Genomic DNA, 21292 nt, shown 5'->3' on the forward strand with positions numbered 1-21292 from the left:
TATCAAATGTGATAAATTACTCATCTTATACCACAGTTCATTAGTAAGTTAATATTGTGTTATTAGACCCAATGTTGTCTCAAAATATTTCTTGCTGAACCTACTTTTTGTAATCTCTGTTTGATGCTTTACACAACAACGACTTTAAATTATCTTTTGGGAGTAATTTCTTCAAATCTGATGTGCGATTAATTAGATTAAATCACCACATCATGTAATTAATTAGATTAAAAAAAAATCTCTTACCAACACTAATATATATACAGTGGCGTACGGGACTAGGGCTGTGCGATATGGACAAATAAAACCTATCACGATTTTTTTTTATCAATTTTGCGATTTCGATTTTAATCACGATTTTGACACACACAGACATGCTTTGTCGTCATAAATGCATTCAGTATAAATTTGAAACATATTTCCAAAAGAAAACCAATGAGAGCTAGGGGTGCTCCGATCAGCCGGTTCTCTAATCAGCGGTAAATTCCATCAGGTGCGTGATTTCACATAGAGCAGCTATTACTACACAGAGCCATTGTTAACTGAGAAGATGCGCAAATAAACGCTGAAAATGAACGTGGATTTGTGCAGCTTCTCAGTTAACAATGGCTCTGTGTAGTAACAGCTGCTCTATGTGAAATCACGCACCTGAGGGAATTTACCGCTGATTAGAGAACCGGCTTTACTCACGAGATGCGCATTAACGATCGGCCGGTCGTGATCGGCGCAGCCCTAATGAGAGCTTTATCAAAAGGCTGTAACATGTCTCTAGAACAGACATAAGTCAAAGTAATCGACAAATGACCGACCAATTTATTGGACGAATGTAGAGATTCAATATATTGGTAAAGACCAATATTTCTGATGATTTATTGGCTAGAAGTTACATGCACAATGACAAACAGGGGTGCAACATTCTGGAAAAACAATAAGCAGAGTGGACTGCCATAACGCAAAACATTTACTGCATGCTTCAACATGGCTGTGTTTACGATTAGAAATTTCAAATCGCATAGGCGATTCTAGCCCGAATTTGTATCTGTATGCATGAGACTTTCTGAATACCGGCAGAATTCAAATTTCTGTTGTAAAAAGAGAAACATTGTGGAGAAGTATTATTTGCTGTTATGCGTGTGTGTCCGAAGCTGCAGTTGCTGTGTGACGCGTGTTCCCAAAAAAAATAAAAAAAACTGGACGCGCTACTAGAAAGGGTCGTTAAAATCAAATTTCCTATTTTCATTTTCGAAACTTTTGTTGGTTGATTCGTGCAATAGATTTTCGAACATAAAGTGACAGCCGACACGGTCACGGTTTTAGACTAGATGGGAGAAGGGATGGGAAAAGATCTGGGCACAGTTTTTCCAAAACTTTGTGACAAGTTAAAGTGGTGTCGAGCTGTTTTAATGAATGTTTTAGATGTATTATGGTGCCCGAACCCGTATGACTTTGAACAGTGACCAAGCGCGAACCTTTGACTCTGACTGAGAGTATGAGACGAAGCGAACGCACAGGCCATAGTGTAGAGCTGAAACAACGAATCGATTTAATCGATTAAAATCGATTATTAAAATAGTTGTCAACTAATTTAGTCATCGATTCGTTGCTAAATAACTTATTTGCCGTAAGCGGCTCATTTCGTGCATATTTCAAATCTGCGGTGAAAAAAGTGTGGCAGTAATGAGCCACCGGAGGTTTTACTCAGCCAGTACAACAGGAGAAGTAGCGAATAGCCAATAGCTGGCCTCGTTTTATGTCACGTGCTTCCCGAACAGCGTCTCTGCAGCATTCAGCGGGATGTGGGAGTACTTTACTTTGAGCCTTCAAAAAAGAAGATTAACCTGTAAACTCTGCACTACTGAACTGTTTAAGGGGCCGTTCACATATCGCGTCTTTTGCGTGCTCATGTTTGTTATTTCCAATGTAGGCGCGCAGTATGCGCGCTCATAATGGAAGCGACGCAGTCGCGACGCACACGTTTTTCCAGGCGCGTCCGCACCGCATCGAGTTAAAAACATTTCAACTTTTCAGAATGCGGCAAGCGCACCGCGGGTCATGTGACAAGAACTAAATAATCAGCTTCATCCTTTACCGTAACAACGTTTAAAGCTCAGCCAAGATGAAGGAACAGCTGATCGTAGCTGTTTATGGATTTCCATTTTGAAATAAATTTAGTAGCAGAGCTACTGCAAGCGATTTTTAGAGCTGCAAATCCATTTTGCTGAAATATCCGCGTCTTTTTTTTCAAAGTATTCACTGCTCTTTTTCACACAGCAGGTTTTTTGTGTGTGTCCGATTTTTTTTTTCTGGACAACCTTCTGATGGATTTTACTTTAAATTGTGAGTTCCATTCAGGTTTCATGCCATTGGCACTTTATTCGAAGGATTGTTTACAATTTCACAGCATAAGCTATAAAGCTGTTTCCCAGTAAATAATAAAATACAACGCACTGCAATCTTATTCTGTTTTATCCTTATTCTTCGTGAAAATATGTTCTGAAAGATTCCTTAATAAGCATTGTTCGGGATGTTAAACTACTTTAGGAGCTCTAAGGACTGCCATGGTGAAAACATTATTTGAAATCTCCTTGTGAAATTTGCTAGAGTATGGGTCAGTGTTTTGATTGCAGAAGAGTTCGACAAAGGATCACTAACACATAATAAAACAACTCCAGGTATATTTTTGATGAGGATATGACAATGCAAAATGGTAAAAAAAATCTATGCTGAATGATAAAGACCCTTTATTAATAATCTACTTGGGGAAAAAAAATGGAAAAAAACTAAAATATAAGTACATAAACCGATTAATCGTAAAAATAATCGACAGATTAATCGATTATCAAAATAATCTTTAGTTGCAGCCCTACCATAGTGTGACATCCATGTAAACATAGATGACGTCACAGGTTTTTTTAAAGAAAGAACGTAGCCTTTTGTAGCGTTTGTATGTAGGCCTAGGCAATTTATATATTTACAATACTTACTAAAATATAATTAATATTATTTTATTGCTTTTTTATATTTGAGTCTGTCCTAAATTTACAGGGTCGGTCGGGTTACAGCAAACAAGAATATTTTTAAGGATGGCCTAAAGCCTTGGCAAAATAATAATAAAGAAAGGAAGAATGAATGAAAAGAAAAGAAAACCGTAAACTTTTGCAAAATAGAGAATGGCTTTCCGCCTCATAGTGAACGTTAGATCGCGTCAAAATGAATAGAAACTCAGCACATTTTTTTTTTCCCTTTGTTTCGTTAATCTGTTAATGATTTAAGTGAAATATATTTAAGCTTTTGTGCTCTGGTCCGCTGCTGCTCTTCTCTGTTTCAAAGGCAAATTCTTTAGCGTTCACTGACAAATTGTCACAATTTTTTTTGTCATGCAATTTGGCTAATCGTTTGTTCTCGAAATTGAAAGTGATCAAAACATTTCTCCAGTGCACAGTGTTACAAGAAAGAAGACTCCCCAGTTTAGCTCTAATTATAAGGATTCCCCACGCTTGCAACATTGACAGTAACCTGCAGTCAAAGACTTAGCACACCAAAATGCTCGCAAAGGATTCAGTACAGTTTTTGCTTGTTTTTGGTTGTCAGAAAAAGAATAAATAAGTTAATTGCAAAAGATGTTAAATGTATAGAAAGTATTTTTTTCTCAAAATGTAGCACATATAGTTAGTCCTTTAATTTGTTTTTCCTCCTAAGTTTTTTTAGTTTTTTTTTTACAGTTCATATACGATAAATCGATTTTAATAGTCATTTTAAAGTCATCAAATTGTATATGGAATAAAAGTTTTAACCAAACCAAATTAATCCAAAATGAGCACAAAGAGCACTAGTTGAATACAGTTTTCTTGAACATATGACTTCTCATTTGCATACATTTAACCTTTACCAAAGTCCTTTTAGGCAAGTCGTGCCACTCGGCCGCCATCTTGGCAACACCTCCGGGCAGCTATTTCAGACTAACAAGCATAGACAGTAAAAGAAATGGACACAGTGACCCCATTGCGCAGACTCAAACTAAGCTTGATGATGTAGATCAGGGGTCTCCAACCTTTTTGTGAGTGAGGGCTCCCTGAAGGGATAAAATAGTCTTGAGGGCTACTTGTTTGATATAGGCACACACACACACACGCACACACACACACACACAAAGTTTCAAGTTTTGAAAAATACAACAACAAACAGTAATATTGTTAAATATTATGACTATTGAATATATAATTACTGTATATACCCGAATATAAGACAAGTTTTTTTGTCCTAAAAATAGGCTTTTTTGTCCTAAGAAATGGGGGGTCGTCTTATATTCGCGATATAGACAAAATCACTGGGGGAAAGGGAGAAAGAACAACGGCATAAATATGAAATAGTGACTGAATAATATACTTTACATACTTGCATGTAAAATTAGAAAAGCAACATAATATCTGTGTTTAACTAAATTAAAATGCTGCTCCTCTGCCGCGCGATACGCAGAGAGAACAAGAGAGGTGCGTGCACGAGACGCAGAGCGAGAAAGAGAGACAGAGAGGTGCGCGCGCGCAGAGCGAGAGAGAGAGGTGCACGCACGAGACGCAGAAAGAGAGAGATAGAGAGACGTGCAGATTCTAAATATTTTAAATTATTGAATTATTGTATTATGTTTTAATGGTATATGAAATGTCACCAATAGTTATTTTCTCATTTTATGCCATTATCATAAAAAAAAAAAAAAAAAAAAATGAAAGATTACAATTCAGGCTATTTATAGAACGTGCTCGGCGGGCGACTCAGAGACTCCACGCGGGCTACCAGGTGCCCGCGGGCACCACGTTGGAGACCACTGATGTAGATCATCAGCCTGTCTGAAATCCTGGGCTGACCAGCTGGCCCCCATCTTCACAAAGATCTTCAACAGATCGCTGGAGCTGTGCGAAGTCCCTTCATGCTTCAAACGCTCCACCATCATCCCCATCCCAAAGAAACCCAAAATTACAGGACTAAATGACTACAGGCCTGTGGCTTTAACATCCGTAGTCATGAAGTCATTTGAAAAACTGGTGCTGGCCCACCTGAAGGACATCACTGGACCCTTGCTGGATCCTCTTCAGTTTGCCTACAGAGCAAACAGGTCTGTGGACGATGCAGTAAACATTGGACTGCATTATGTTCTGCAACACCTAGACAGACCGGGGACCTATGTGAGGATCCTGTTTGTGGACTTCAGCTCGGCTTTTAATACGATCACGCCAAACCTCCTCCTGCCCAAACTAACTCAGCTCTCCGTGCCCACCTCCGTCTGTCAGTGGATCAACAGCTTCCTGACAGACAGGCAGCAGCTAGTGAGGCTGGGAAAATACACATCCAGCACCCGTACAATCAGCACCGGAGCTCCCCAGGGCTGTGTTCTCTCCCCACTGCTCTTCTCCCTGTACACTAATGACTGCACATCTAAGGACCCCTCTGTCAAGCTCCTGAAGTTTGCAGATGACACCACACTCATCGGCCTCAATCTGGACGGTGACGAGTCTGCTTACAGACAGGAGGTTAAAGAGCTGGCTGTCTGGTGCACTCTCAACAACCTGGAGCTTAACACGCTCAAAACAGTGGAGATGACTGTGGACTTCAGGAGAAACCCCCCTGCATTCCCCCCACTCACCATCATGAACAGCACTGTGACTGCAGTGGAGTCATTCAGGTTCCTGGGCACCACTATCTCTCAGGACCTGAAGTGGGACATTCAGAGGTTGTACTTCCTTCGCCAGCTGAGGAAGTTTAACCTGCCACAGGATCTGCTGAAACAGTTCTACTCCACCATCATCGAATCCATCCTCTGCACTTCAGTAACTGTCTGGTTCAGCTCAGCTTCTAAATCGGACCTCAGAAGACTACAGAGGGTAGTCCGGACTGCTGAGCGAATCATCGGTTCAACTCTACCATCTATTCAAGAACTGTACTTATCCAGAGTGAGCAAAAGGGCTGTTAAAATCACTCTGGACCCCTCACATCCAGCACACTCCCTCTTTGAACTGTTGCCATCTGGTCGACGCTACAGAGCACTGAGCACCAGAACGACCAGACACAGGAATAGTTCCTTCCCTCAGGCAATCCATCTTATGAACAGCTGATACACACTGAACACACTACACTTTATATTTATATACACATACACTTAATTTATCTAACACACATACTTAGTATACACTTAAATTTTGCACATAATATACATGTACATACATAACTGCATTTTTGTAATATACCTGCCTACAATTGTCAATTTGTATATTGTCATTCCTTATCTACTTATTTGTATTTTTATATTCTTTTATTATGTATTTTATGTTCTGTCACTGTCATTCTGTTGTACTGCGGAGCTTCTGTCACAAAAACAAATTCCTCGTATGTGTAAACATACCAGAGGAGGAAAGAGTACAAAAATATTCTACTCAAGTAAAAGTACCATTACATTAATGAAATTTTACTTAAGTACAAGTAAAAGTACCAGTCTAAAAATCTACTCAAGTAAAAGTAAAAAGTAGCTCATTTAAAATTTACTCAGAGTAAAAATTACTTAGTTACATTTTAACAGTGGGAGGGAGTCAAAAATGGGACAGGCCAAGGGTGTCAAACTCAGTTCCTGGAGGGCCACAGTCCTGCACAGTTTAGATTTAACCCTAATTAAACACACCTGATCCAGCTAATCTAATCATTTAGGTTTATTTGAAAACTACATGATATGTGTGCTGGAGCAGGGATAGAACTAAACTCTGCAGGGCTACGGCCCTCCAGGAACTGAGTTTGACACCCCTGGGATAGGTCTATTAATCTCAAACTAGTGGTTTTTAATTAAAGGAATCAGTTATTTAGAATAATAAAACATTTGGGCTGTTACCAGGCAAACCAGTATCAACAAACTCATCTTTTAATGCAGAGGAAATGCAGAAGATTCATTGGAAGTGGCATTTAGATGTATTACACTGTTTAGTGCAGGACAAGAATGCATTTAACCTGAAGATACAAATGCATTAATAATATTTTGATATACAAGACATAAAATGTTGAATACTCATTTGAAATGATAAGAAATTAATTATTTAAAAAAATCAAAAGATACTTTAAATGTGATATTAAAATGGCCAGTATGTGTCAGCAAGTCACTGTTAATAAGTGAGTCATTGCGATTGAAACGAATCATTTAAACGGTTGATTCATTCAGGAACGAAACACTGTCACGTTGCTCAGAGACGCAAAACTGTGCTTTGGTGGCTGTGTTTGGAATTATTTTCGGTTGTAGAAATAGAGCTAAAAAAAGGCAATATGGTGTCTAAAACGCAAGTCTCTTAATTAACTTGTTTACTGAACTGTTATATATATATGTATGTATGTATGTATATATTCATGATGATTTTTGGAGGAAAAGATGGCATTCTTTGTGTGATTTTGATTTAATGTATGAAATTATATAAATATGTGAATTTTCTGCCCCTATATCTTCAATTTTGTGATCATTCTAAATGCATTTTAGGAGACTGAATCACACAGTGAAAGAACGCACTATAAGCGCGCACATCATTAAAACAAAAAACATGATATTATCGCAGATGATATATATAGCAAACTCCTCGCCACTGTCTTTTTGGCTAATTTGTGCAAAACCTCTTGCTAAAATGTCAAAGCTTCATTTTAACCACCAATGCAACGATGCAATTATTTAGCTTACCTCTACATTCTTGCGAAGGGTTGATGTCTTGTCGAGATTTTATAAGCTGCTAGTTTGGTCTTCCTAGGCAAGTACAGCTTACACTGCATAATAGAGCATACACATGGCCAGGGGTTCACTTCATTTCCTTCGAGTTCAACTTCAGAATATGACGGGGTTTCGTTTTCTGCGGTGTCTGCACCACTAACGCCTGTTTTGACCGTCTGCATCTTTCTTGTGATTTTAGCGCCAGTTTGCCCTCCTGCCCATTATTTACTGACGTAGTTTCCAGGGAGCGATTTTTTTTTTTTTTTTTACTCAGTAAATAATGTGTTTTAAAATGTAGCGAAGTACAATACTTTAAACAAAATATACTTAAGTAAAAGTAAAATTACAGATTTAAAAAATTACTTTAAAAAGTATTAGTACACAAAAAAGCTACTCAATTACAGTAACGCGAGTAAATGTAATTCGTTACTTTCCACCTCTGAAACATACCTGGCAATAAAGCTCATTCTGATTCTGATTCTGATAGATGTCACATGAGCAACCTGTCTGACAATTGTAAGTCTTCTAATCGCTGTGCCAAGAGAAATCTGAATCACCCACCGAATCTTGCAGACGTTGTTGAATAATTTTGTCCTGTTGCTTTAATGGACTCTCTATGGGCTTCTCCCTTGACTTCATGCCTCCACGTCCCCCCGATTACCTCAGAGACAGTAAAAGATTGCCTGCGAGCTTCTCTTCCTGTCCATACGGTAATTTCTTTACTGTGCGACAGAGCGTCGCAGGTTATGATGCAATCGTGAGCCTGTTTTTACAAAAACTGCTTCTACGGGGCCACAACGTAAGATACAAGGTAATGGGGCCTTTTATACATTTTCGTGTTTCTTTAGAAATAATGAATGTACAAATGGAGTCTTTAAAAGCCTCAGATGTAAAGTTATTCGCTGTCAAAGTGACGCCAAAATGAATGGGAGTCAATGGAATGCTAACAGTAGGTGTGGGTCCGCTAGCCAATGGCGGCGCCCAGAGATGCTTCAAAAAAATATGAAACCCTGCCCCACTGCTAACAAGACCAGGCTCCTATCTACATTAATGGGCATAGAGTCAGAACTGCACTTTCACTGGTCACCGGGACATAAAAACTGCATGTACAGAAACAGCAGTAAAAAATGTCAAAAATCGCTTTGCCCCAAAATAAGGTTTAAAACGCCTTTTTTCCCCACAGGTTATATTTTTACTACGCATGCGCAAGGGTTCCTCAACTGTGCTCATACGTCAGTGGGGAAGTGGCTTGTCTCTTATAAATTGTCTCTGCCTTTACTTAACTCTGTTGTGGAACGTGAAGCATAATAATCGAGATAATCGAGAAACAGCACTACCAAACTAAGAAATGTGTAACTCAAACTTTAGGCTGTCGCAAAGCAATGGCGGCCCTCCATTCAGACTGTATCAGACATCAGATGCACACATGCCCTCCAGGATCAGCTGCACCGATGGTTAAATGCCCGGTTTGGATGCAGGTGGGCTGCCGTCTCCGTTGCTTTCGGCTAACACATTCTGCACGCTGCTTCTCAGGCCCCGATACCGCATTTCAATGACTGCAGCAATTACTGTGGATTAAGTGGAGCATGAGAGGAGAAATGTTTATCATGCAACAACAGTCCTCTCCGAGTTGCATTCCTATTTGATGAGCGGGCGCGTGCGTCTCATATACTGTGGTGCGTCTGCACTGCAGATCCAGTGTCAGCGTGTTGCTGCACCAGCTATGATTTGGTTCAATGCAGAGGGAAATTGGGGAGGGGGCCAACCGGGATCCGTCACTGCAGTTCAGCCTACTGCAACCTCACTGTCCACTCCATTCATAATTATGCCTTATACAACTACGTGATCATCTTGAGGCTTCGAGATGCTGAATCGCATTTTTTTTTACAACCGGTGCGCAACAGCTAACGTTACCCTACATGTTGTAACTTTGGCCCATGCAAATGCATCAGAGAGTCAGTCTCATATTCGCAGGACGTTTGCAAACGTGCATGCAAAGCAAATATATGGAGCAAGCTAAGCGACAGATTCTTCCTGAAATGAGGAACTTGAGCGCATATGCTTTGCTGGTAGTTATTTTTACACCGCCACGCTCACACTTATCCTTCTGTTAAAGGCAATGAGCTCAGCCCATGTAAAATTAGCAGCCAGTCGCTGTTCACACATGGAGATGAACAGAAACACTGCGTGAAGGCAACACGCATGATTCGTTACATACTTAACTTTGCAATAGTCATATGCATCTAACAGACACTCAACAGCTCTCAATGCCGTGGATTTACACCATGCATGCGGTGCACTGCACTACAAATATGCATTACAAGACAATCTACTGTGGTAAAACAAGCTAACGTAGTTTGTTTTAAAGAACATTCAAGAAACTTGGTACAGAAACGGGTGCGCAGGTGATTGACAGCGCGCTAAACTGCAACGTTATTAATGTATTTATGTAACGTCAGCCCTTTCTGAAATCTCTTTCTGATTAATTCATAGAGAATGATATATGAATCTCTTATAATACATAAACATGTTGATGAGCATCTGTTGGATACCGCTGGATAACTGGCTATTTTTAGCGGGTTGTTTAAATAAAATGTCGATGCGTTGCGATGCATTATCAATTTTAACTAACGTTAAACCTAAAATACCCTTTGTACGTTTGACATCATGAAACGTTTTTAACAGAGCTTATATAATTGTTACAATCGTTATTATTAGCTGTCAAACTGTCTGACAGGATGCTAAAGCGGCTAAACCGTTAGCTAAAATAGAAAATCAGACAGGCTGTACTTACCATTCTTAAACAAAGGTTGTCCGGTAAATATGTGTAAAGTCAGAAGCAGAAAGCTGTTTGTGTTTTAAACGTGGACGTATAAACGCAGGATCTGCTCCTGTGTGTATGGATGTGAGTGACCCGCAGAGTGAGGTGTAGTAATGCGCCGCCCGCCGCTGCGCTCTGGCCTCGTTTACACTGTATCCCTCCGCGCCAGCTTCATCTCATTACCGCGCACAGATACATTCATACTGTTATAACGGTTTATCTTCTGATTTGGTGGATAATAAACAGGGATGGGCAGTATTTCAGATACTAAAATAATATAGAAATATTATTTTGAATTTTAAAGCCTAATGTAATCTGTATTTAAATACATTTAAGATTATTATTTTTGAATTTTCTAATTACATAAAATACTGAGTGCTAGTCAATCTCTTTATCAGGGTGCTGTCTGATTTTGTGTATCAACTAGTTCAGACACGCCCTCTCCCAGCCTTCCATCAACCCCAACATTAATGCACGTGAACTGAAACTCCATTCAGCAGCATTGGGACATCGACTTTTCTGGAATAAGATGAGGGTGTCATGGTAAATTGTACTTGTTGATTAAAGTTAAAATAGTGCATCATTCAGATTTGCCTTCAGTTAACACGAAAGAATAAAAGAGCACCAACAAAGGGGAAAAATTGCGTTAGCCAATCAGTTTTGATAGTTAAGCGGTTGTTGTTTTTTTATAGACTAGCTTGTCAAATGTGTTTAAAGGGGTCATATGATGCGTTTTCAAGTTTCGTTTCTCTTTGGAGTGCTACAATCAGTTCGTGAATAGATACGATGCCAGTTACAAAGATTAAAGTCTCAAACCCAAAGAGATATTCTTTATAAAAGTTAAAGGGTTAGTTCACCCAAAAATATAAATAATACTCACCATGAAGTCATGTCAGTGGGGATTTCTTTAAGACTGCAAGGGAAGCTCAGCTTCCCTCTCTAATGTAAAAAAACAACAACGGTCAAATATGTACTATTGTGTATTATGTATTGTGTTAATCCGCTACATGTCGACTGACTCGATTTTCTTCTCATACATTCCCGTAGCGTCACAGTGCATTTCCCTGTTGAAGCCGAGCGTCCATTGACTTCAATGGGGCTGCTTTGAACAGTTTTTTTCAGTGCTCCGAAGCTAGACGGTCATTGGATAAATGCTGCGATTATGTCCCGCCCACGGACGCTCAGCGTCTCTGGAGGTGAATGAGGAGTGGGCTGGCCCGGACTCCGGGCTTCCGCGTGATGATTGGAGGATCTGTCGATCTCCTTTTGACTGACAGCGGTCTGCACCATAAGAAGTCGGCGAAGCTGTTTCACACTCAGTCCCATGATCGCGGATTTCTCAAGTGTATTCGAAAGACAAACTGCGGCAATATTTCTTGATATTTGTAAAATGCAGAACCACCACAAAATTAAATTGGTAACTAAGACAGATTGAAAATGTGCGCGCACACACACATACACACACACTATAGCCATCTAGTGGTTAAAGTGATTTATTACAATTTTTAAACTGAATTTTCCAAAAAATGCAAATAAAATTATCCATGGTATCCCCATGTATGAAAGTTAGAAATCTGGCTCTTTTATGAAGTGAATTTTACCTGAAATGCTTTTTCCTTTTTATTTATTTATAGAAATTTAAAAGATTTAAATCCTCCAAAAACTGTACAAATGTTTAGTAAAAACATAAATGAACAGAGTAAAATTATATTTGTAAAAAATTAAAATATTTTTCTATTACAAAATTAAATGTTATTGTCTGGGGTCAAAAAGACCCCGAGTGTCACTACAAATGAAGACCATCAAAGAGTTATAATGTAGGCCGAAAATGAGCTTCCCCTCTTTGAAAGACCAGCAGCCGCCACTGTCCTAGGTGTATGACTTTCTTCTTTCATACGAATCCAGTCAGAGTTGTTTTAAAAATTGTCTTTGATCTTTCAAGCTGTCTGATGCCACTCAGTGGGTGTTGCACTGCAACAGTTCAAGAAAAGTTGAATAAAATCTAATCCATTAAACAAACGTGTCTCACACGGCTCCAAGGGGTGAACAAAGGCCTTATGTAGTGAATCGATGTGTTTTTGTAAGAAAAATATCCATATTCAAAACATAATAATCACATTAATCTAGCTTCGGCTCACTGTTGTAAAACGGAAGCAGTTCTGTTAGAATGACGTATGAAGGTCAGTGTTGCACATGCGTCGGTGAGTCTCGTGAAAACTAGCGTTTGTTAACAGGAGAAAAGGAAGCAAAGTTTCTTTACTTTAGCAAAGGAAAACCAGTCTCCTCTTCCCTTATATTGAAGTCCTCTGACATTCTTCTTTACAAATCCTAGTCTTGTACTTCTAATTAGTGATTGTTGTTTTGTTTTGATCTCTCTGCTGCGTTTCTGCATGTGTCACTTCTGAGCGGCGCATGCGCAAAGCTGACCTCATGGCGTCATTCCCCCGGAACTGCTTCTTTTTTATAACAGTGAGGCGAAGCTATTAAAGAGATTATTGTGTTTTGAATATGGATATTTTTCTAACAAAAATGCATAGATTTTCTACAGCAGGCCTTTGTTCACCCACCCCCTCCCCTTTTTTTGAAAACGCCCCCACATGTCTACCTCACAGTGTGGGAAGATTTGTATAACGCCGCCCAAATGTTCACGCAAAGAAAGAAGGTGTAACTGTATTGTTGCTGCCACCCCTGCATCCATGTTGTGAAGACGCTGTGTTACTTTGTTTGGATTTCCAAATGAGGACATGACTAGAAATCAGTGGTTGAGTTTTATTTACAACACTGTTGCAGAACAGTTCAACCCAAATATTCAGATGTGTGCAGCGCATTTTAAGGAGGAGTGTTTCCTGATCCTAGGAGAGTAGACCGCAATGCCGTCTGTTCTGACTCACAGTCTGTAAGTGTGTTTACATATGTAAAGGATTTGCCACTGATGATTCAAACGCGAGTTTTGAGCAGTGTAGAGTACCGAGTGTGATGTACTTGGTGCAATTGCACTTATTATAAATTATTCCATTATAAATACATTTTAATAAATGTCATTATTTAATTATAATTATAAATTAATTATTAATTCATTTTCACACACACACATTGACAGGCAGTTTTTTGTACTTGTGCTCCAAGATGGAATGGAACGCAGACAAGTAGGCCTGTATTCTTTGTCTTAAATGCCCTTTTACACAGACACAGCAGTGGTGAGGTTACATAAGGGACAGGGTGGCAATGGCCCACTCAGATTGTTGGCTGGTCCACCCAATCAAATAAGGAAAATATTTTTGTGGGAAAGGAGAAACAAACAAAAAAATCACACATACATTGCAATAATAATTGCTGAAACACATGCTCAAATATGCATATTAAGTTTCAGAAATAAATAATTATTTCAGTGAAAAAAAAACTTTTTTATAAATAGCATAACTACAGCCAATCGATAAACTGTTATTACTGTTTCAGCCAATCACTGAATGTTGGTGGATGGGAAGGTGAGTTTAGGGGAGTTTATGCTAGTGAAATATAAACTAATATCTACAGAACACACATGAGGCGAGCATGTCGAAACAGATATCTTTGATTAAATATAAACAAGTATAGAGTCTAAAAACTATGTACACTCAATAATGCTGACAATACAGACACGTCATCAACTGTTGACATGTAGCCAGCAACGTCATCTCTCCCATCCACCAGCACTTCCTCTCAACCTGGGTCCATCCTCCAGAGAAGCAACCCTCCAGCTGATTTATCTGCGGCTAAAGGGTTAGTTCACCCGGAAATGAAAATTAGCCTGTGTTTTAAATTAGTGTTTTACTCACCCTCAAAGCATTCTAGGTGTATGTGACTTCTTTCAGATGAATCCAATCAGAGTTATATTAAAAATTGTCCTGGCCCCTCCAAGCCTTTCAATGGGGGTAAGCAGGTGTTGTTTGTCAACAGTTCAGAAGACGTGAAATGAAGTGCCTGCATCTGTAATAAAACATCCCTCACACAGCTCCGTTGGGTGAATACAGGTCTCATGTACAGTAGTGAATCAATGCACCAGTAGTGGCTGTCTAATTAAACCCAAAAGGGAAGAAAGCACTGCTACCAAACAGCTATCCTCACATAGCTATGATAGTGCAGCATTGTGTTACTGACCAGAAGCATCATTAGTCTAGGTTTCCCTTGCTGACTCCTAAAAGCAGGAGAGGAGAGGTTACCAATGCTAGACTTTAGATCTTGTCTATGAGCCTCAGTTCTAGACCGATCATCCCCCTTAGAAGAGAATTTGGAGCACAAAGGAATGATTTTTTTTAAAGCAGCCGATTGTGCTTTCACCTCCTTGAACTTCTCCACAACCGCCCAAAAAGCCCAGTCAGCCAAAGCGGATTGTGGAGGATAAAGAATTAGTTTTTTCTTCCAGATGGCCACAAGATTGATCCACAGATGACTCTCTGTAGCCAACATCACCACCATTGAATGCCCAATGGCAGCAGCAGTTTAGTGCAGCGCAGCTCTTTGACCGCCTCAGGTGACAAACCTCTGCACTTATCCAAATCCTTCAGCAAGTCAGCCTGATAGGATTGTAACACCGCCATTGTGTGCAAAGCACCACCAGCCTGATCTGCTGCCACATACGCCCTGCCATTTAAGCACAAGGTGGTCTGAAGCGGTACTGATGAAAAGGCAGGAATCTTTTATGAGGATGATACACACTGTGAGAGATATCTTGAAAATGTCTCTTCAGGAGGGGGCATCCCTACGTGTATCTGCGTTCATCCACACCTTCAACATTAGCATAGTCAGCGTGTTGAAAGGGATGCTACTCAAAGGAATATGGGTACCCCCAGGATTTAGATATCTGAGAGTGGATCCTTAGTCAAGACTGGCCAAAAAATGCTCATCTAGTTGGCTGCATGCCAGCTTAGGCTTCTCATGCATCCAAGCCAGATCGAGCCACTTAGTGGAGCGATCCATGACATCCAAATGATGGATTATGTGTGGCTGAGGGGTGATCAATGACGACTCAGTGCTCACACTTTTATCATCCTCATCAACCACATCATCCTCTACATCTTCATCCTTATGACTAGAAGAGATAAATAAAATCCAATAAAGAGTGTCTGGATCCCGTAGAGCACTAGATCTCATGGGCAGAAGTTTTTGAAAGATCCATACCTTTCTCGAACTTCTCCTCAAGCTCAACCTGCAAACCCCACGAGCTGAGTTTCCGCCATGCATTAGCAGCAGCAGGACCCGACCTGTGAGAAAAATCCCATTCAGAATGCTTTATTTCACAGCGAGTCGGCTGGTTTAAGTCTTTCAACACTATATAAATTATACAATTTTAAATCAAGAGTGTAAGTTCGTAGATTGGGAAGGAGGAGGTGGGAACCGGCGAACATTTAAACATAAACAAATTATAAACTAATGAACTCAAAAGGAAAGTAAAATAAATAAAACATAATAAAACAACAACATAAATAGTCCAGACCTGGTCCTCTCTCGTCCTTCACTGTCGTTACTCCTCCTTTTATCCTTCCGGAGCTCCTCCGTGGGACTAGGGACCGGTGAGTTCCTCAGATGTTGCTCATTATCATTTACTCCACCGGCCTCGCTCTGTTCCTGCGGCTCTCAGCCCTGCCCCACTCAACACAAATAGCTTTACAATTCCATTGTGTTATGGTGAAACAAATAACAAAGTACTGCTGTTTTACAAAAACAAATCATGTGACATCTCCCTTTTATTTAGTTCTGGATGTCCTCTACAGTAAAATATAGAATTTGTACTTTAAAGGTACATAATATAAGAAAATGAAAAAAGTGGCATGACTTGTAGCCAAGTATAGTGTCCCATACTCAGAATCTGTGCTCTCCATTTAACCCAATAAAGTGCACACACACAGCAGTGAGTAATGAACAAACACACACACACACACACAAACACACACCATGAACATACACATCCAGATCAGTGGGCAGCCACTTTTGCTGTGGCACCTAGGGAGCAGTTTAGTACTTGCTCAAGGGTCTCACCTGACCAGCCTGATTCACTCCCCCCAACCAACAATCCTTGCTGGTACAAGTCCAGCTCTCTAACCTTTGGGCCACGACTGCCCCCAATATGTTACTTCAGTAGATTTGCATCCTAAATTAAAAAGTAATTCCCCGTTTTTACTTTTCTAATAAAATTAAATGTGTTAAATCTAATATAAATAATAATACTTACAGTAAGGCCATTAACCGGTTTTCACTATTTTTTATTAATATTATTTGTTTTTAGTTAAATGTAACTTTTTTCTGTTTTTTGACTCTATGGGCTTTGCATTAATGTTTGTCTCTTCTGGCTGATGATTTGACATCGCACATGCTCCTGCACACTATGGTGATGTCTAAGGTGACAGTTCTTGCTGAATGCACTGAAAGCCCCTTTCTCTGCAGCATCCTTCGAAAGTTTGTATGAATCTCTGATTTTGTGTTCAACGATCGGGCCACTGTTCTGGCTCTGGCAAACTGTTTCTACTGCAGTGCTGGCACACTTACACTTGCTCTCGGAGGGGAGAGAGGTCTTGACCACATGACTGTAATGGTTGCTTGTGTTCTGGATCTGCTGATTAGCCGGTTCTTTGACTTTCAGAGCTGTGATTGAGCAGCAGCCCTGGTCCCAACAGCAATGCAGAATGAACAGCTTGGCAAAAATCCATGTGATGCTGATGGTGGTGACGCTGAAAAGAGAGTAGGTGCATCTTACTCCAAAGATGATGATTAAAGAGACCCGGTGTGGTTATAGTGGGTCTTCTGTCCACTCAAAGTGTCCCTGAAACCCATGGTGCTGAAAGCCATGAAGCAGAAGTATATAGACTCTAGGTAGCTCCAATGCTCCATGGTCAAGTACAGACCCGATGCTACGTTCACCAGAATCGCAGCTGTTGCCAAAACGAGGTTTACATAATAAACAGAAGGTTTCCAGTCCTGTTCTGGTTGTGTGTTCAAATTGAGGATGTGTCTTTTACTCAGCTTTGTTTTTTTGTTTTTGCTTTGCACATCTGCGTGTGAGGAATGTCATCAGCGTTATCATTCTTTCCAGAAGGTGGTTGAAGAACAGAATGATGGCTGCGCAGCCCATCAGTCCATAGAAGATAAGGCAGATTTTTCCATTGAGAGTAGCAGGTGCTGCCATCCCAAAACCTGATGTGGACACAGAAATGTAGCTAATGAAGGAGAATTGTGGAATAAAGACTGGTTCAATAATGTTATTTTCTGAAGAAAAATTTTTTAGACACAATATTGCCAGTTTAAGCTCATTCACACCAAGAAGGATGACAATAAAGATAACTATAATATTAGTGTCCACAGCAAATTAGTGACCATTTAAAGTGGAAGATGACAAAAGTAAAGAATGAGATTATAATAAACAGAATATTATCATCGTTAGTGGACACTATGGTTATTGTTGTTGGATTGAATGTGCCTTAAATGCCAGAGCTTTTGGTCAGATGGATTCTGTTTAGCTTTCAATGTTTTTTTTTTTATCAGCTGAAAAAAAGCTATTCTAAAAATGATTCCAACAATATCAGTCTCTTCTGTGTTGTTATTGTTACAGCAACTTCTGTATTCTCATGGAATTAGAATGATTATTAAAACTTTATACTTGTCTATTTTGCTTCACACAAAACACCAAAGTGGAAACAACTGTTGTGCCTGAATGAATCATTGTGTTGAGATTCAGTTGAGTGAATGTTGATTCAATAACTCATTCATCAGTTGTTGTTTAGCTATCGAATCAGTGTTTTTTCAGGATTCATGATGAATAGATGTAATTTATTTTTTTGTAACTGAAATATTTGTAACATTATAAATGTATTTACTGTCACTTTTGGTTAATGCAATGCATCCTTGCCTATAAAAGTATTATTTTCTTTAAATTAATGAAATATTCATAATGCAATATTCTAATATATAAATTAATGTAAATAATCTTATATGACACTTCAGACTATATAACTTTTTTAAACAACTGCAGAACAGTACAGTATTTCTGCAGTTGTAAATGCATTTATTCCTCTCTGTCCATGATCAAACAGTGTTTGTAAATGCACAATTTCATGTAACAAAACCAGTTCAGATGCAGCTTCTTGTCTTCATTTAGAGATGACAGCAGAATTTGAGCAAAACAACAAGTCTTCATGGTTTAATCCTCTACGCTGTTCTAATAAAACTCGTCCGGTAGGTGGCAGCGATTGGCTGAATTACTAGTTTGGCCAGTATTTCAGGATTTTACATTCACAGCATCTACACGAGATCCACAAATATATGATTATAAGAGAGAAAATAAATAATATAACATGAACATTTACCGAGGATCGTGTGTCGCATCGTTATGATTTGGTCGTGGATAAAGGGTTAATGAAAACTGTTCTCTTGCTGGAACAAACATCCGAAAGTCAACCTCTTGCTCACGGAAGTAGGCATGTTGTTGTTTTCATCATCAACTTGTTTCTGTTATGACATTTTATAAATCTCACTTGACACCTTCGACATCTCATAACTTAAAGGAAGGCCAGCGAGACTTGTAAGTTAGATAATGGATGATTGTTTTACTGATTGTTTGCGAGCTGCAGTAGTTGCGTTTCCAAACTTTAAACTATTAGTAGGATGAGGAAAAACTCGTACAAGGGTGTGTGACAGTCAGGTCTGTGGATGACAAACACAAAACAAAACATAAACATAATGTGGCCATACATGTCATCTGATTAAACAAGATAAATATTTTTTATCTACAGTCCCTATATGATTTTAGGTTGAACGTTTGACCGATAAGGGACTGTTGACAATTCAGGTTCAGGTCTTTTATTGTCATTCTATACATGTTGCCACATAAGAATGAAATATGTACTCAGGACCAGCAGCGTAAAAAAGATAGTTAACATACAGTATACATAAAATAATTAAAACATAATTTAATAACCTACAACATTTAAAAAATAACTTTGACCTAAACAAGACACCTGATACCTAAAAAGTACTCCTTCTATAATAAATAATTAATCAGAAATTTTGAAACAATTTTAAAAGCAATCCCTAAGGCAGTGAATTCATGATTCTCACAGCCTCTGGGAAGAAGCTGCATTTCAGTCTTTTTGTTCTGGCTTTAACGCTTCTTAGCCTCCTGCCCGAGGGGAGTGGATTGAAGAGTTTGTTTGCCGGGTGGGTGGAATCCTCCATAATACAGGATGCTCTGCTTCTGCACCTGCTGGTGTAAATTCCCTCAAGAGAGGGTAGGCTGCTCAAAGTTATTTTTTGGTCCGATTTGACCACCCTCTCCAATTTCTTCTTGTCAGCAGCAGAACAATTTCCGTACCAGGCAGTGATGGAAAAAGTGAGTGTACTCTCCACCACACACCGGTAAAAGGCTAGCAGAACTGGAGTCTCAAGACCAGCCCGCTTCAACCTCCTAAGAAAATAAAGGCGTTGTTGAGCCTTTTTTATAATGCTGGCTGTGTTGATGGTCCATGTTAAGTCATTGGAAATGTATATTCCAAGATACTTGATGTTTGAGACCATTTCCACAGCTAATCCACCAATGAACAGGGGAGAGGGGGTGTAGCTTCTCCTTCTAAAGTCCACGACAATTTCCTTCTTCTTCCCCACATTAATGCAGAGGTTATTTGCTCTGCACCAGTCCTCGAGTTCTTCCACCTCCTGTCTGTAAAAGGACTCGTCGTCATGGGATATCAATCCCACCACAGCCGTGTCATCAGCAAACTTCACAATATGACTGCCTGGATATTTAGCCGAGCAGTCATATGTTAAAAGCATATACAGCAGGGGGCTCAGTACACATCCCTGGGGGGAACCGGTGTTAAGGATGATGGAAGAAGATGAAATGCCATGGACTTTGACTGTCTGTGGCCTGTTCGTTAAAAAATCATAAACCCAGTTACAAAGTGATGGCTTAAGTCCAAGTAGGAGCAATTTATTAACTAGAGTTTTTGGAACAATAGTATTAAAGGCTGAACTAAAGTCCAGGAAGAGCAGCCTGACATAGGAATCCCTATTTTCCAGATGGGTAAGAGCAGAGTGGATAACTGATGAAACTGCATCCGATGCAGACCTGTTCTCCCTGTAAGCGTATTGATGAGGGTCCACATTGACATCAATTATATCCTTCATGTGAGCCATAACCAGCCTTTCAAAGCATTTCATGATTATCGGTGTCAGAGCCACTGGACGGAAATCATTCATGCATGTCACGGCCGAGCTTTTGGGAACGGGAATAATAGTTGATGTCTTGAGACACACTGGCACCACAGCTTGGGAGAGTGACGTGTTAAAGATGTCAGTTAGCACTTCAGCCAGTTCATGAGCACAGTCCTTCAAAACCCTGCCGGGGATATTATCTGGACCTGCTGCTTTGCGTGTGTGAATTGAAGTATTTCTGAGATATAGCTATGATTCTATGCGAGTAGGAGATCAAAAAGCGGGTTTCAAATTAAAATTGGAGGACAGCTAATATGACCATTGAATAATTGGTTGTTATTTTTTATTACGAAATGAATTATAAAAAAGCAGACACTCGTAATGTTAACCCAATAACCTGCAAACAAGTGCATCTTTACAATTTTGTCTATGAACGTCAGCTCTAGAGGATCAGTGTTGAAGAGTAATATAGATTTACTTATTGTACAGTTATCACGTGCATAATGTTCACAGGGGATGTCATAAATGACAGTAAAGTGGGGAGATTTTAAAATTTCAAATCATTC

The 21292-nt window shown here is 39.5% G+C and overlaps 1 protein-coding gene across 1 annotated transcript in view; it reads right to left on the minus strand.

Moving 5' to 3' along the window:
- The window catches only part of calm3a (calmodulin 3a (phosphorylase kinase, delta)), a 59125-nt gene extending 48443 nt beyond the window's left edge, over window positions 1-10682 (minus strand). Inside the window, exon 1 of the mRNA XM_059533460.1 lies at window positions 10521-10682. Within this exon, the coding sequence (XP_059389443.1) occupies window positions 10521-10523 (3 nt within the window). The 5' untranslated portion in view covers window positions 10524-10682. The remainder of the gene's footprint in view (window positions 1-10520) is intronic.
- Window positions 10683-21292: the final 10610 nt, after the last annotated feature.

The sequence above is a fragment of the Carassius carassius genome, chromosome 41 (assembly GCF_963082965.1).
Source record: "Carassius carassius chromosome 41, fCarCar2.1, whole genome shotgun sequence".
Classification (NCBI taxonomy): domain Eukaryota; kingdom Metazoa; phylum Chordata; class Actinopteri; order Cypriniformes; family Cyprinidae; genus Carassius; species Carassius carassius.